This window comes from Paracoccidioides brasiliensis (assembly GCF_000150735.1).
Source record: "Paracoccidioides brasiliensis Pb18 unplaced genomic scaffold supercont2.6, whole genome shotgun sequence".
Taxonomy (NCBI): Eukaryota; Fungi; Ascomycota; class Eurotiomycetes; order Onygenales; family Ajellomycetaceae; genus Paracoccidioides; species Paracoccidioides brasiliensis.
The window spans coordinates 1,424,194-1,439,499 of record NW_011371363.1 but is presented as its reverse complement, the minus strand read 5'-3'; the positions used below and the strand labels follow the sequence as shown (position 1 = coordinate 1,439,499).

The 15,306-nt window shown below is 41.6% G+C and overlaps 5 protein-coding genes across 5 annotated transcripts in view; 3 read left to right on the top strand and 2 right to left on the bottom strand.

Moving 5' to 3' along the window:
* Positions 1–6,479: 6,479 nt before the first annotated feature.
* On the top strand, positions 6,480–9,519 carry PADG_05528 (uncharacterized protein; the record flags this gene model as incomplete). Its single annotated transcript, XM_010762475.1, has 4 exons — positions 6,480–6,558; positions 6,767–7,254; positions 7,320–7,973; positions 8,047–9,519. The coding sequence occupies 4 exons, from the start codon at positions 6,480–6,482 to the stop codon at positions 9,517–9,519; spliced, it is 2,694 nt and encodes an 897-aa protein (XP_010760777.1).
* A 626-nt stretch (positions 9,520–10,145) lies between these two features.
* Positions 10,146–11,298, top strand: PADG_05527 (uncharacterized protein; the record flags this gene model as incomplete). Its single annotated transcript, XM_010762737.1, has 2 exons — positions 10,146–10,643; positions 10,807–11,298. 2 exons carry the CDS (start codon positions 10,146–10,148, stop codon positions 11,296–11,298), a joined length of 990 nt encoding a protein of 329 aa, XP_010761039.1.
* Positions 11,299–11,903: 605 nt separating this feature from the next.
* Positions 11,904–12,226, bottom strand: PADG_05526 (uncharacterized protein; the record flags this gene model as incomplete). Its single annotated transcript, XM_010762474.1, has 2 exons — positions 11,904–12,102; positions 12,162–12,226. 2 exons carry the CDS (start codon positions 12,224–12,226, stop codon positions 11,904–11,906), a joined length of 264 nt encoding a protein of 87 aa, XP_010760776.1.
* Positions 12,227–13,388: 1,162 nt separating this feature from the next.
* Positions 13,389–14,715, top strand: PADG_11938 (uncharacterized protein; the record flags this gene model as incomplete). The annotated part of the gene is made up of 5 exons (XM_010762854.1): positions 13,389–13,494; positions 13,610–13,794; positions 13,878–14,133; positions 14,190–14,335; positions 14,452–14,715. 5 exons carry the CDS (start codon positions 13,389–13,391, stop codon positions 14,713–14,715), a joined length of 957 nt encoding a protein of 318 aa, XP_010761156.1.
* Positions 14,716–15,234: 519 nt separating this feature from the next.
* PADG_11937 (inositol polyphosphate multikinase) overlaps positions 15,235–15,306 on the bottom strand; it is a gene marked incomplete at both ends in the record, with an annotated part of 1,280 nt that continues 1,208 nt past the window's right edge. The window contains one exon of the mRNA XM_010762853.1: positions 15,235–15,263. Within this exon, the coding sequence (XP_010761155.1) occupies positions 15,235–15,263 (29 nt within the window). The remainder of the gene's footprint in view (positions 15,264–15,306) is intronic.

Here is a 15,306-nt window from a genome sequence, read left to right as displayed (position 1 = left end):
TAGACTGTGAAGAGTCATCTCTTAATGCCTAATTTCTCACACACCTGAGTTCAAAACATGCTTGTGAAAGCTGATCCTCAATCTGACACTACTGTCTTAGAGATGCCATGTTGAGGGATGATGTTGTGAAGAAACACTTTAGTCACTGTCTTCACATCAGTTTTCTTAACTGCTTTTAATATAACCCTCTTAGTCAGTCTGTCTGTTATAACCATGATGTTCATGTATTCTTTAGAGCTTGATAAGTTCATGATAAAGTCCATGGAAAGCTCCTGCCACATGTGTTCAGAAATGAGGAGAGGCTTAAGCAGTCTCTGATGTCAATCTCTTCATGCAGTGTTTGATCTGCAAAGATGGCAGTTTCTGATCATTCTTCTCACATTGGCAGCATAGCCTGGCCAGTAGAACTCATGTCTTAGAACTCCTGCCATTTGCTCTCATCCAGGATGGCCAGTAAGAGATGAGTCATGAGCCTCATGCACTAATCTGATTTAAAGAGGTTTGAAGTCTGGCATCCACTTATGATCTTGAAAGAGAAGCTTCTCATTCTCATTTAAAGAGCACTCAGAGACAGAGGCCTTAATGCTGAGTTCAGAAGGAAATCTGAATCTTCTCTCACAAAGAGTTTGCTTCAGATGCTGCAGGATCTTGTCATTTTTGTGAGCCTCATTCCACTGAGCTTGAAGAGACATCTCAGGTTCCACACTGGCAGCAGTCACTATTGATTCCATTTCAGATGCCAGTACATTAAACTTAAGTAGTTGAGCTTGCCTCTGCTTGATCCTCTCATCATCAGCACTCTGTGGCATGTTCTGCTCTCTTCATGATAGAGCATCCAGTCCAGCATTCAACTTCTCTGACTGATAATCAATTCTGAAGTTGAATTGATAGAGAATATCCATCCAATGTAGCTGTCTTTCATTTAGTCTGTGTGTAGTCATGAAGTATTCTAGATTCTTATGATCTGTGAGAATCTTGAATTCCTTTACACTTCATAGCTCAGTGTCTCATTTCTTTAAACACTCAATTATTGCTAATAACTTCTTATCATGAATCTCATAGTTGCATTCTGCAGGTGAATGCTTGCAAGAGAAGAAGGCACATGGGTGTAGAATGCTCTGCTCATCATATTGTAGCAGCACTTCTTCTGAGGTGTAATCTGAGAAGTCTGTTTTCAATATAGTCTCACAGTCAGAGTTGAATTGAAGCAGAATTGAAGTGGAGATAAACATTGATTTTAGACACTTAAAAGCTTCCTCAGCCTTGCTCATCCACAAAAAAGAAACATTCTTGTGTGTAAGAATCATCAGTGAGATCACAATCTTTGAGAAATCTCTGATAAATCATCTATAAAAATTGGCAAAGCCTAAAAATCCTCATACACCTTTAAGAGTAGTAGGTGTTGCTCATTCCAAAACAGCTTTAATCTTCTCCAGATCCATTCATATACCCTTGCTCACTTCAATGATGAATTCAAGATATTTTGTGCTGTTCATCTCAAACTCACTCTTTCTGATGTCTGCCTGCAGGCCTGCTTCCTGTAGACACATAAGCATCTTTTGTACATGCTTGTGATGCCCCTGTAAGCTTCTTGAGGAAAATATCAAGATGTCATCTAAATAGACTGAGCAGAAGTCGTCCAGATATCCATGTAATGCCCAGTTGATATATTTTTGAAATGTGCTTGGAGCATTGGCCAAACCAAAGGGTGTAACCAGCCACTCAAATAGCCTGTATCTGATTCTAAAGGCTGTCATCCACTCATCATCTTCCATGATTCAAATCTTGTGAAAAGCTGCAATAATGTCCAGCTTAGTGAATCATTTAGCCTGTCCAATTCACTGTAGAGTCTCACTGATTAATGATAGAGAATATCAATTCTTTCAGATGATTTTGTTAAGAGCTCAATAGTTCACACAGAATCTTAGTCCACCCCCAGGCTTCTTCATGAATAGTATGGGGGCGGCTGCAGGAGAGTTGCTCACTCTAATAAAACCCTTATCTAGATAATCTGTAAGAGTCTTTCACAAAGCCAGTAGTTCCTCTTGAGACATATTATATAGTGAGCCTCAAGGGGGTTGTTCCACACTACCATCAGTCTTTTTAATCAGTTCAATCCCATGATCTCTACCTGGGTCACAAAGTGGGGGTAGAGTGTCAGCAGCTTTCTTATCAAATACATCCAAAAACTCATGATAATGTTCAGGCAGCTTTTCTCTAGAGTCAATCTTTGATTTCACTTCTAGAGCCTTTTGAATGTCAGTCAAACTGACAGTGAAGATCTCAATGTTTCACTTCTCTCAAGTGTCTGCAAGTCTAGAGAAGCTTACAGCAGAGATGGAAATCATATCAGCTTTTGTGTTTGAACTAGACTCTATCTCTATGCCACTCTCTTCAAATCTCACAATTCTTCAATGAGGGATCATGGTTGTCTTTTGCTGGGCCAGCCAGGGGTCACCTAGATACATATCATGATCATGTAACTCATTCACCACATAGAGAAAGGCCTGTTCAGTTACATGACTGCCTATATCAATTTGAATGCCAGTCACTATGCTCATGAAGAGTCTCATGAAGTCTTCAAAGCCAGTCATTTTAACAGAGGGAATTTCAATGCACAGGAGCTTATGCTTGTTAATGTAGAATTGAGAAATAAGACCATAGACATTACATTCACTGTCTATCATTGCTCTAGTTGAAAAGGCATTATCTACTAGAGCATCAACAGTGAAGGGTTTGAATATCATCTTAGATTTAAATCTTCTTCATTGCTTTCTCATAAGCTTCTTATTTCACCCCTTTCAGTGTCTTTTGATTGGAGCTACTCTTTTCCTGAATCCTCACTCATATCCACATCATCATTGTCCAGTACCAGCTCAGGGATCATCTTAGCTATCATGGAGGTGGCAGAGTGTCTGGAAGGTTTGAACAGACAGCTCTTAATCATATGACCTTCAGCTCTGCATCTCAGGCACAGGCCTTGCTCTCTTCATTGATTAACCTCTGTCTGATTTATCAATTTGGTGTGGTGAGTGCTTGGGGTCACAGCATCAGAAGAGAGATTCATCAGATCATCAGCAGAAGCTTGAGACTGGTTTCATCAATCAAGAACAGCATGATGAAGTAGAGAGTGTGGATTAGATGTCATATGATCTGAAGAAGATCTGCTCTTGTGACATTTAGATCACTGCCTTAAAGTCTTAAGCTCAGAGAGTTGATGATCAACTAATCTAAGCTTCTTGCAGTAATTCTTGTAGAGAGATGATTCTCTTACACCCATCATGCCTTCCCTCAGCTCCATGCTTAGAGTGGATTTCAAATACTTCTTTTTAATGTGATCATCTCATCCATGACCACCAGCTTCCAGCAGTAGCTGATTAAATTCAGACAGAAAGTCAAAGAGAGCTCTTCTACTCTGTCATAGATTGTTGAGCTTTTGCATAGTCTTTTCCTGTCATGCAGAATCACTAAAGAGCATGTGTGTCTGCTTCAGTAAGCTCTCTACTGTGAAGTTGATCTTGTTCTTATTATTCTCAACCCAGGGGTAAACTCAAGCTGCTGCCATTTCTTCCAGTCTTGAGTACACATACCAAGCACATTTCTCATTATTGTCTAAAGCTTTCTCATTGATCTTAAGCTTTGATTGAAGCTTTAGCTCCCACTGAGGGTAGTGCTTCAGATTAGAACCATCATACTTCTCACAGTCCAGTAGCTTGATCTTTGGTCTTCTGACTGCAATGAGTGGTTGCAAGTTCAATTGAGAGAGAGTTGATGTTGAGATGTTCAAAGCTTGTCATAGATTAGCTATTTCAGCTTGCTGAGCTGCTATTAAATCTCTGTTCTCACACTGGACCTGTTTCTGCTGTTGAAGAAAGGCCATCCATTGTTGTTCAAAGCTGCTGAGGGCATCCCTGCTCATTGCTTCACATTGATCCATTTGTGTATTTGTTGTACAAGTCTGCTGCTTTATCTCATTCAGCTAGACATTTTCAATGTTGCTCATTCATTTGTTAGCATGATTGCTAACCCAGTCTATTCATATACCAGTGCTATCACTGAACTTCATGATGCAGGATTTAAGGCTCCCAATAGTCTATCATATGTCAGCACATTTGCTGAGCTTCATGATACAGAATTAAGGCTCCCAGTGGCCTATCAATGAAAGGAGTGAAGCAATTCGTAATGTAAAGGGTTAAGCTCTAAGAACTAGAGGCTAGTCCTCCTATATAACAAGGACAAATTGCTTGAGAAAGGGAAGAAAAGAATGAGATGAGAACTCGAGCTTAAGCAAGCTCGCGTAGCATGATCACGTGCGCACATGCAAACAATGGCTAGGCTGAGTCAGCCAGCCAGAGCGAATCTAGGGGTTAACCTCTTATAATTTTTCTCTATAATATAATTAAAACTTGAATATAACTACTTTATATTATATATAAAAAGATTTAAAGATTCTTTAAACTTTGATAAATATAATTTCTATAATATAATTAAAAATTTAGATTATATACTAATGAATTAATTATTAAATAATGAAATAAAAAAGAAATTAAAAGAAAAACACTTAATTAATCAATTAAATATAATCTTTCTATTTAATATTAAATTTAAAAAAAGTCTTTAATTAAATTTATAAAGAAAATAAAAATTATCTCTAAAAAATAAAATTTAAAATAAATTTGATATTTATTATATAAAAAAGTTAAGAATATTTTTAAAAATACTTTTAATAAAAAATTTTTTATATTAAGTTTATTATTTTATTTTATTTTATTTTATTTTATTATTTATTTATTTAAATTAAAAAAGAGACTAACTTAAAATTGAAACTATAAATATATTTTTTGTTAAAAAATTATTAAATACTATATTATTTTGAGATAAAACTTTATAAATGTATAAGTTAATTACTATTTATTAATTAAATTAGTAAAATAATTCTATTTTAATTTAATTAAATAGATATTATAGTTACTAACTGAATATATTTTAAATAAAAATAATAATAATAATAATTTTTTTTTTTAAAGCTTGATTAGATTTAGTTAAAGCTTTAATTAATTTTAACTAAGTCTTAATTGAGCTATGTTAATCTTATTAAAAAATTAATTAAAGTTTAGTTTTATAAAATATTTTATAAATATATACTTAGTTCTAGTTTATTTTTATTTTTAGTTATGCTCAGCTAATTCTAATCTTTAATCTATAATCTATAGAGATTAAATGTAGAAATCTTAAATTATATATTTTTTACTTTTCATAGATATCTTTTCTATTGTATTTAGATAAACTTTGATAAAAATAGTGTAAGAAGATACTTAATATGATGAGAAGAAAATTAAAATTAACATAGTTTTCAAATAATATAGATATTTTTATTCAATAATAACATAATAAAAACTTTTAAAAATTGTTTGAATTATTTTAATTTAATTAATCTCTTATTTATTCAATTCTCATACTTTATAGATCAGATATTATGAGTTAATAATGAAAATTACTGATAAATATTTACTTTTTAAAGAAAAATATATTTTTAATAATCAACTTTTCAAATTTTATCTGAATATTATAAAAATTGAAAGACTAATTAATTTTAATAAGAACTTTTAAATAAAAGTATTTTTGAATTAAAATTTTAAAAATTGACTAAAGTTTTAAAAAAGATATTTTTATTGAGATAAATTTTAAAAAATATATAAAAAGTTTTATATAAATTAAATCAATAGAAAAATAATTAAAGTTATTTAATTATAAAAAAATATTATTTAAATATTAATTATTATTTATTATAATAATATTAAAAATAATTATAATATTTTTTAATTAAATAAAAGATAAAATTATTAAAAGAAAAAAATTAAATAATAAAATAAAAACTATTAAAAAAGTATAAAGTTTTATATAAATAATAAAAAATTATCATTTAGATATAGGTACTCATTATTGAAATTTACATATATTTGTATATATTTATACAGTAATTTGACATTGACACAAACTTTCCCTGTCCCCATGGATTTGTCCAAATAATGCAAACAACTGACGCATTCGGATGCAAGTTAGGGCAAGGTGTCAAGAGGCCCTAAGATGCCAAAATGAATGTCGTACTATTCTGTCTTTGCACTAGCTCTGCTGACATAATCAGGGCAAGCGGCAAACCTCTTTTTGCCCGCATTTGCTGCAGCAGACAAACCCGAATTTGCTGAAAATCATTGAATATCAATTCCCCAGCGTGGGCGGGGTAAAAAGAATATCAGTCCCCTTGCAATATGCTTCGTGTTGGAGGATTGCCAGTGAAGTGATGCTTCTCTGACTGAGCCCTTTTATAGGTGCTTCCGCTGCCGGTCAAGCAAGCAGACTCCCCTTCTAAAGTCACAAGAGCCTCCAAGCCCTACTTCTGCGCCCTATCCCTAAACCCTCATTTCTTCTCCCGGAAGTCCGTCCGCCTGGGAGCGATCTGCCGACAACGCCCGCCCAGCATGGCCAACCCTCAAGCCTTAGACCTCTCCGCCAAAACAACTCCAGAGCATATCCATATAGCTACATTAGAGAGTAATGGTGGGTTTCCAATGTTTACAACATAATACACCTACCCTCTGTATAATTTATATTTTATTTTTTTTTTTACTTCTAGCTTTAGCCTTTTTTTGAAGCTCCACTGCTCATCCAACCATCCTCTTTGAGGCTAGGAAACTTGAGGGTTGCTGTAGAGATGACCATGAGATACTGTGAATAATCCTGTTCTAACTGCTGTTTGCCATTATAGGAGCTGCTAAAACCACTCATGCACTTGAACACGATGACCTCAACACATCACCTCCAGCTGCAAAAAGGCGGCGATCAAGCTTTGCTAATGAGACAGCTCTGGAACTGCCTGACATAGCAGATAAACCACAGTTGGAAGCAATTGTAGAGCAGAAGGATCAAACTACGGCAGCGCTGTTATCAATACTCCCTACCTCCCCAGACACAAAAGCTGAGCTCAACGGCAGCCCCGATAATCTGGATGAAAAGAAACCAGCTGGCCTGCTATCCGGTGTTCAAGGAAACGTTGTCTCCGCCGCATTCGTCCAGAGCCAGCTAGGACCAGACGTTGTGGAGGTCATTTCGAACATCATGAGTTATTCCGAGCGAGTGGAGGAACAGTATAACCGCAACCAGCAGCTTAGGAACTCTGGCGAGACTCAACCGATAGTTTTGATCAAGGCGAATTCGCAGTTAAAAACACAGAGCTTGCCAATCCTCGATAACTTGGTATGTGGTGGCTTATAATGATTTTAGAAAGATCAAAATTTTCAAAATACTAACACTTCTTCCAGTCAACTCAAATTTTGACATTGCTCGCCCAATCCTCTTATCAAGACTTCACCTCGATGGTTTCCGAACCCAACTCCGACAGCGGACAAGCTTATTCAACCATGAGATCCCTATTCGACCATACCAAGAATGTATATTCGTCCAAAGGATCATTCCTATCCCCACGGGAACTAGATCTTACCGAGCCCACCCAGGTTGACATAATCAGGAAGGCCAACATGGCGTCCTTTGTGTCGAGCATTTTCGATAGCCAGGAGATCGGGTTTTCTGAATTAGATGCAAACTTTCTGGAAATATTTGTGCCCGAGGGAAGTCGATTGTTGAAGGTGCAAGGTGCACTATTTCTGGAACTGAAAACTCAAGCATATATTGCAGCAATGAACTCCGCGAAGCGATCGAAAACGGAACTTTTGCATGAATTGTTTCCGGATGATCTAGAACAAAGATTGCTTTCACGGAGACCGGGAACCAAGCAACTTGCCCCCAGTGAAACCGATTTTGTGAATCGTGCTTACTCACGACGTGACATTCTGCTCAATGAGGTCAATAACCCAGCGGCCGCTGCTAAGTTGCCGGAGAAATACCGTTGGGAAGACTTTTTGAGAGACCTGAGCTCGTATGTGAGCAAGAACTTTGATGCCATTAGCCATCAGCAGGTATGTTCGATCTACCTTTCTCAGGGTCACTTTAAGACTCTTTGAGTGTTTACTAACATATCCTTCAACAAAGACGAAAAAGCCCAGTAAAGGGCGTCCATTAACTAATGGCGAAGCACAAGAATCTCGCAGTACACCTCTTGAAGGTCAATTTTCCGTTGTTCCTAACCCACCAGAGGCCGCTCCGGTTGCGCGTAGTGCTCCCCACAGCGATCTTGTGGCAAGAGCCGCACGGGCTGCGCAGATTGCACTCCAGGGTCAAGGTGTGAGGGGAGCGGCACGGAATGCTGCCAAACTTGCTTTGCAAGCCCAGCAATCCAGACCGTCAACGTCGCCTCCCGTACCTCCGCACCAACAGCCGAAACTGCAGCCTCAGCAACAACCCCAGCAGCAGCAGCCTCAGCAACAACCCCAGCAGCAGCAGCAGCAACAACAACAACCCCGGGTTCAACAGTCGCAACAGTATCAACCATCACAGCCTTTGCAGCTACAATTCCAACAGCAGCAGCCACTTCCACCCCAACGACGGCCAACTAAACAACTACAGTTCGTTCAAACTCCACAGCATGGACCGGTTGTCCCACATGTATTTCCTCAAAATCCTCAGCGGCAAGCTTCCCAGCACACATTCAATCAAGCAGCTATGACAACAACATTCTCAGCTCAACCGACACACCCGCTACCGCTACAACCAGCCCAACCAGTCCAGTTTACATTCAACCAAACGCCCTTACATTTTCAACAGTACAACCCAGCCGCTGTCAGTGCCCCAGTCAGTGCCCGGGCACATGCAGCGGCAGCCAACTACGGCTACATGCCTGGCGTACCTCATTATTCCCAGTCTCAGCCAACGCAAATTCTCTACGAAAGAGCCAGAATGGCAACAACCGCGAAGTCCTCGCCCACTAGCCGCCGAGCGGGTCTCCCCAGCCAACGTCGGCCCTGGACAACGGAAGAGGAGAATGCACTGATGGCCGGACTGGACAGAGTCAAGGGGCCCCACTGGAGCCAAATCCTAGCCATGTTCGGACCAGGTGGCACAATCAACGAAACCCTCAAGGATCGCAATCAAGTCCAACTCAAAGACAAAGCACGGAATCTAAAGTTGTTCTTTCTCAAGAGCGGTATCGAAGTGCCATACTACCTCAAATTTGTCACTGGAGAACTGAAAACCCGCGCCCCGGCACAGGCAGCCAAGCAAGAAGCGCGAGAGCGTCAGCGGAGGCTGGGGAATGAAGATAAAGCGCATGTGGAGGGCATTGAAGGGATGATGGCCCTTGCTGGAGCGCACGGGGCGACGAACATATCTCTGGAATCGGCGCGTAGTAGCATGACTAGTTCTCCTGGGCTTATGCAGCACCCTGACGTGCAGCAGGGGCAGGAACAGAGCATGGAGCAAGCACTAATTCAAAGCCTAGCACAAGACGCCAAGCAAGACGAGATGCGTCTCGAGCAGCAACAGGGTATACCGCAGAATATTTCACAAGGTATCGCACAAAATATGCCAGAGACTATGGTTGATCCGTCGCTTCAAAACCCGCAGTGAGCTGATTCCCGGGCTTGATGGTATGGAGCACAAAATCGGGAGGTGAACTTCTTTTAGTGCCTTTGTTTTTCACTACCTTTAACTTCGCACGGGTAGGCATTTTTGTTTCAATCTGGAAACCGGCGCACTGATTTTGGTTTGCTATTTTCATTTATGGCAGGTTATTCCCCACTGGGTAATCCATTAAGCGGGCTGAAAAGGCGTCCAGAGAATAAGGGTATTCGTGGGTTGGGTAGGGTTGCTTGTTTACTACAAATGACATGTTTTGCAGCTGTACAACGACTTTAATTATTTCAATTTCTTCTCTTTATTGTTTCTTTCTAAATAACCTGCTGTATGCTGAGAGTATTAAATTAAAAGTAACCGAGTCTGAAGCAGAGCGTGTGAAGTTATATTCATAATTGACTCTCCATTGTATGAGGAACTTCCGAGTGAAGTAACAGTTTTAAACTTCACCTTTACCGGACGTAGTTCAAGCTTTCCTCCAACAATCCTCGCCCATCATCAGTTTACCCTATGTAACCTGTCAGCCACCCAACCAGCATCTTGTCATCCTATCTGCATCTCTGCAGCCCGACCAAGATCAGTCTAGTCATTCGGAACAAGACGCCTAGAACCAGCCAGTCATGGCCGACTCCCAGCAGCCTTCGTCGGACGCTGTACCACCACCGCCACAACCAACGTCCACCACGCAAGGAACAGAAAAATCAACTCCAACATTCACACCTACACTGGCTACAGCTCCAGCTACAGCAGTGAACCCTGGACCCTCAAATACTCCTGACCCAAGCAATACATCGACGTCTACCATTCGTACCGACGATGACACTACAAATAACGACGTTGAGATGACCACTAATACCTCGATTACAGCACGGCCGGATGTGACGATGAGCGGGACAAGTGAAGCTGCGACTTCAGCCGCAAATGGCACCAATAATACCAATATGGTGGACAGCCAGCAATCGATGGTGACGGCGACAACGACATCTGCAGGAGGAGTACCAACAGGATTCCTAGATACTGAAGTCAATCCAGTATCAGCTGTGGCAGTACTCCCACCGTCGAAGAAAGATACGAGTCTACGGGAGTTTCTGGGTCAGATGGATGAATACGCGCCTATCGTGAGTTTACCATATTTTGCCTTCTTGGCTGCTATCTGATGGAGATAAATGTATCAAGATGATATAACACGGCACATCTCCTCCCCAAACCCCCCTTACACCACCATCCCATTCCCCTGTCGCCCCCATAAACAAAGCTTACAAATCTTACCACCCCCTCCAGATCCCCGACGCTGTAACAGCCCACTACCTCACGCTCGCCGGCCTCCCACCTCCAGGGAACGGCCCAAACCAAACCCCCCCACACCTCGCCCGCCTCCTCGCCCTCGCCACCCAAAAGTTTATCGCCGACATCGCTGCAGACGCCTACCAATACTCCCGTATCCGCAGCTCCAACAGCTCCTCCTCAAACAATCCCATGGGCGCCATAAATCTTTCCACAGGTTTGCCTCAGGCGGTAGCTGGCGGCGGTGCTGGGAGTGTAGGTGCGGGAGGGGCTGTTGCAGCAGGAGGGGCGGGGGGTGCTGGCGGTGCTGGTGAGGGGACGAAAGGGAAGGGTGGTACAAGTGGATTGCATTTGGGTGTGCAGAGACCTGGGTTTGGAGGTGGAGGGCAGGGAGGCCAGCAGGGACGGACTGTGTTGACGATGGAGGACTTGGGGATGGCGGTTGCGGAATATGGGGTTAGTGTGAAGAGGGGGGAGTTTTATCGTTAAGATATCGCGGGGAAAGGTGGTGGTGGGGCCAAGGAAGTCGGTGGGTTTTCCCTCCCTTTTTTATATTTCCGTTTATTTGGGAGGCGCGGATTTTATCTCGTTTTTATGGGGCATGTCTTTGGGGTGGAGTTTTAGGATGTGTGGTTCCTTCATGATAGAAAAAAAAACACGGGTTTGTTTTACTCTTGATTTATTATCATGTTATAGCATATCATACCATGTGCATTTGTTTGTTGTGAATATTAAAATCCAGATCTCTAAGAAGTATTCCAGAAAGGGGAAGGAAATTTTGATCCAAATTCTAATGTACAGAAAACGTATATACAGGCATTGTTAAACACCATGCCTCACATTTCCAATGATAAAACCACAGCAACTAACGCCTACTCTATATTTTGCATCATAGTAAAAGTCAACAAGCCCATCTCCACGAACGGACACCTTCAACTGTTCATAACGCCAAAGCGAGTTCTCCAGAATGCCCACGAGGTACAGGGAGCCTATGTTCCGGTCCACTGCTGACCCTCAAAAAGGCCTCCCTGTCCATTCCCGAGACAGACAATGCCATTGGCTGCCAGGTAGCAAAGGTATCAAAAAGCCGGGGTCTACCAGATAACAACATCTTCCTCGTGGGAAAGCAATGTAGAAAATCCATCCTGCTCCATAGTAAATTCCACACCCCCATCCATCTGCAAACGCAGCATGAAGATCCTCTTAATTCTTCGAGTGTTCATATCGGAAAAGCTTCCGTGTTCTAAAACCAGAGAAAGCACAATAGATGCCATCAGTAAACCCTCCACGCAACTGGGATGCATATAAAAAAACAAAAGCGTGCATAACAGTGTTTAAACCAAGGAACATACTGCGAAAACTCCCCCAGCTTCCTCCCCACCATCTCGTCCGTGATATAAACTTCATTGTACGTCATTCCATTATGCACTGCGAACTTCAAGCCAACGAAATTGGGTAGAATAGTCGCGGAGCGCGCTTGTGTCTTAATCGCAGGCGTTCCTGGGGGTGGAGGAATTGTTTTTGGAAGGGGGAGTCTGGTAGTTAATGGTTTTTCAAGGCATGTTAATTTGGATACACTCCGGTATTGGGGTGACTGGGGAAACAGAACGGGAGACTCGTCAATTGGATATGCATAGACAGAGGAATGCACTTCTCTCTATCCATCTCCCTCAATTGCGGGCCTGGGAGTCGTCTGAGATAGGAGACAGAACGTACGGGACAATATTGGGACCTAAACGGAACAGCCAACGATTAGATCGGGATCAGTTGATTGCGCTGTGGAATTGAAGCCTACCCTTCCATACTGATCGCTTAAACAGCGCGCGTGTAGGAAACATCTCGAATCAGTTTTGTCGTGCTGATCCCTTGCCTAATATCCAACCATACACATGCTCACTGCAAAGCGCGGAGGTTCCGTTGCTCCACCTGAATTCCTCAAGAGTAACGGAAATAGCTTAATGCGGACACTTGAACTCTGGATTATGTAATCAATATAAATCAACCCCCTTAATCTCAACCTCCACTCAACTACTTTTATTTTCTGAGGTTGGAGTTACATGACTTGTAATTCTCACTATCCAGCTCTGTGCACCAGTCAGCTTGCTATGATGTTTTATAGGAATGCCAGACATCAGAAATATTTGAGCCATGCCTCCTCTGGAGTCGATATTCTGGGGCTGAGACTCAGCATATCTTCAAGAGGAAGTGGATTGCTAAGAGAAAGAGACATTTACTTGCTTCCAATGTTTCCACATGCTCATTTGAGCCTATCATAATTATATTTCCTCTGAGAAATGTTATATAACTCCGGACAACGACATCCAACTGATGAACGCTGAAAATGGCTCTCTATATCGACACTGCAATTAGGCTTTATACGCTGAAATAATACAGTTTTGTCATTCTTTGGCAAGTTTTATGGCCCTTTCCCCCAGTCATGTTGCGAATTGGACACGGAAAGAGCTTCTTTTCAGTTAATTTTTTTTTTTTTGCATATGTTGAGACTCTTTCAATATATATCTATTTCGAAATTGAATTTCTTCAAAACATTGCAGCTCCAAATCCCTCACTTAACCACGATGGCAGCTGCCAAACCTATATCGGCTGAAGACCCTAGAGCGAGGCTAGAATCAGCCATCGATGAGCTACCAAGGGAATACGAACAAACCTACACTCTACATTTTCGTTTTCGAAGCATGACTCTAGTGTTTATCATGATTCTTTTGCCTTCAATCTTGCAAGAAGTCACCCTGTCCGTTGCGGAGGAATAGATAATAGATTCCAACATTCTTTGATCCAGGATTGGAGGTCCGGTCAGTTTTGCATAAAGCGCAAATAGGGTTAATGAATGAAGCCGGCCGAAGCCTTCTCATTATGCATTTTGCCGGATACAGCGGATTCAATCAGTATGATCGACTCTTCCGGTCTACTCCTGATACATTTCCAACTCCAGGTGTGATTCCCTTCGATGCCCTCTTAGGAGATGTAGATGAGGAATCTGGTTCGACCTGATACCGGAGAGCTCCTCTCTGGACATGCTTTTCATAATTGACCCTTGTATTGGCAAGTCGTTGCTCCGTCGTTACCCATGCTCCCCAAACAGGATCGTCGAAGTCCTCGCTGCTGGAGAGAGCAATTATGAAGATGGCGTTATAAATATACAAATTGGGGCTGGGGAATTCACGGGTAGGAGCTTCACATCAAGGCTTTTGGATTATATCGTTGAACACAGGAGAACTTGGCGATCCATTCAGATGGCGGACATGGTAGTCGCACTACGAGCTCTATCGTCGACCTCCAAGCCAATCCACAGGATTACTGTCGGTCCCAAATCGATCCGTCTTGTGTTTCCAGAACCAGATTCTAACTTTCGAATCCAGAACGATTTTGTTCCGGATGTTCTACATCCTCTGCAACAAGATACCCGGCCGTATTGAGCGTCCATACCCCGGAAGCATTATCAGCCGACGAAATCACAGGGTTGGTCAAGTTGATTAGGGAGACTGGTGAGGGCCGCGGATTTGCGGTAAATGGGGCATACCGCACTAATTCGACTGTTCTCATACTTGAAACACCTTACAGCGTGTATTCCTAGCTGAGCTCCTTGACAGGCATTAACGTTATGCTTGAAACTATGAGCAGCAACCCGGACAAGCAGAGGCGAGAACGCCCCTGAAACTGGGCACTGGGAACTCTTCCAATATTCTTGTTCTTGAAGGCCCTCGTGAAATCTATGCTCAACTTAGGAATATACCAAGTGTGAATGTGTTTTTTGAAAATATGAGCAGCAAAAATCTTACTTCCTCTCCGAGCACTGCGGAGTTGCAAGTTGCTGCTCGTGAGGAGTTCCAAGGGGGAGTTACACAAAGAGTCGGTGATAAATCCCCTGGAAAAGCCTCCAAATGAAACAAAAAGGCAACTAAGCAGTAGTCAAGGGTGCGGGTGCATATCTCGAAATTTTTGATTATCTTTGTTTTGTATAAAATTGGTATGGATGGGGGCTGGGATTCAGCATTTAAACTTCCCCTTTCCTTCAGCTCCCCAACCAGCGAATACTTGATCGTTTGTTGTATTCTTGTGTCCTTTTGCGAGAGGGTTTATATAGATACCTGCTATTACAAAGTGCTGTTAGGAGGGTATTATTATGCTATTCGCTTGAGTGCCACATGGTGATAGAAAATACAGGAAATGAGCTTTGTAGTGTTAGCCCTATATTGATGTTTCCCAGATGTCCAGCGTGGGTAGTTGGCAAACTTCTGACCTTTCCGAGGAACGAGAAAAGCCAGACTTGTGCCCATAGTTCTCATATCTCATCCAAATACAACAAATATTCAACCGTAATCAAGGCGATAGATGCTCACTTATACTTAAAAAAAAATATTCTAGCAACAATAGAAGACACGCACCGTTTGTCAACTTCGGGAACTAGGATATCAAGTCGAAGGAGAGTTTTACTGCTTCGTTTTATCTCTTCTTTTCCTTCCACTTCACCCCCCC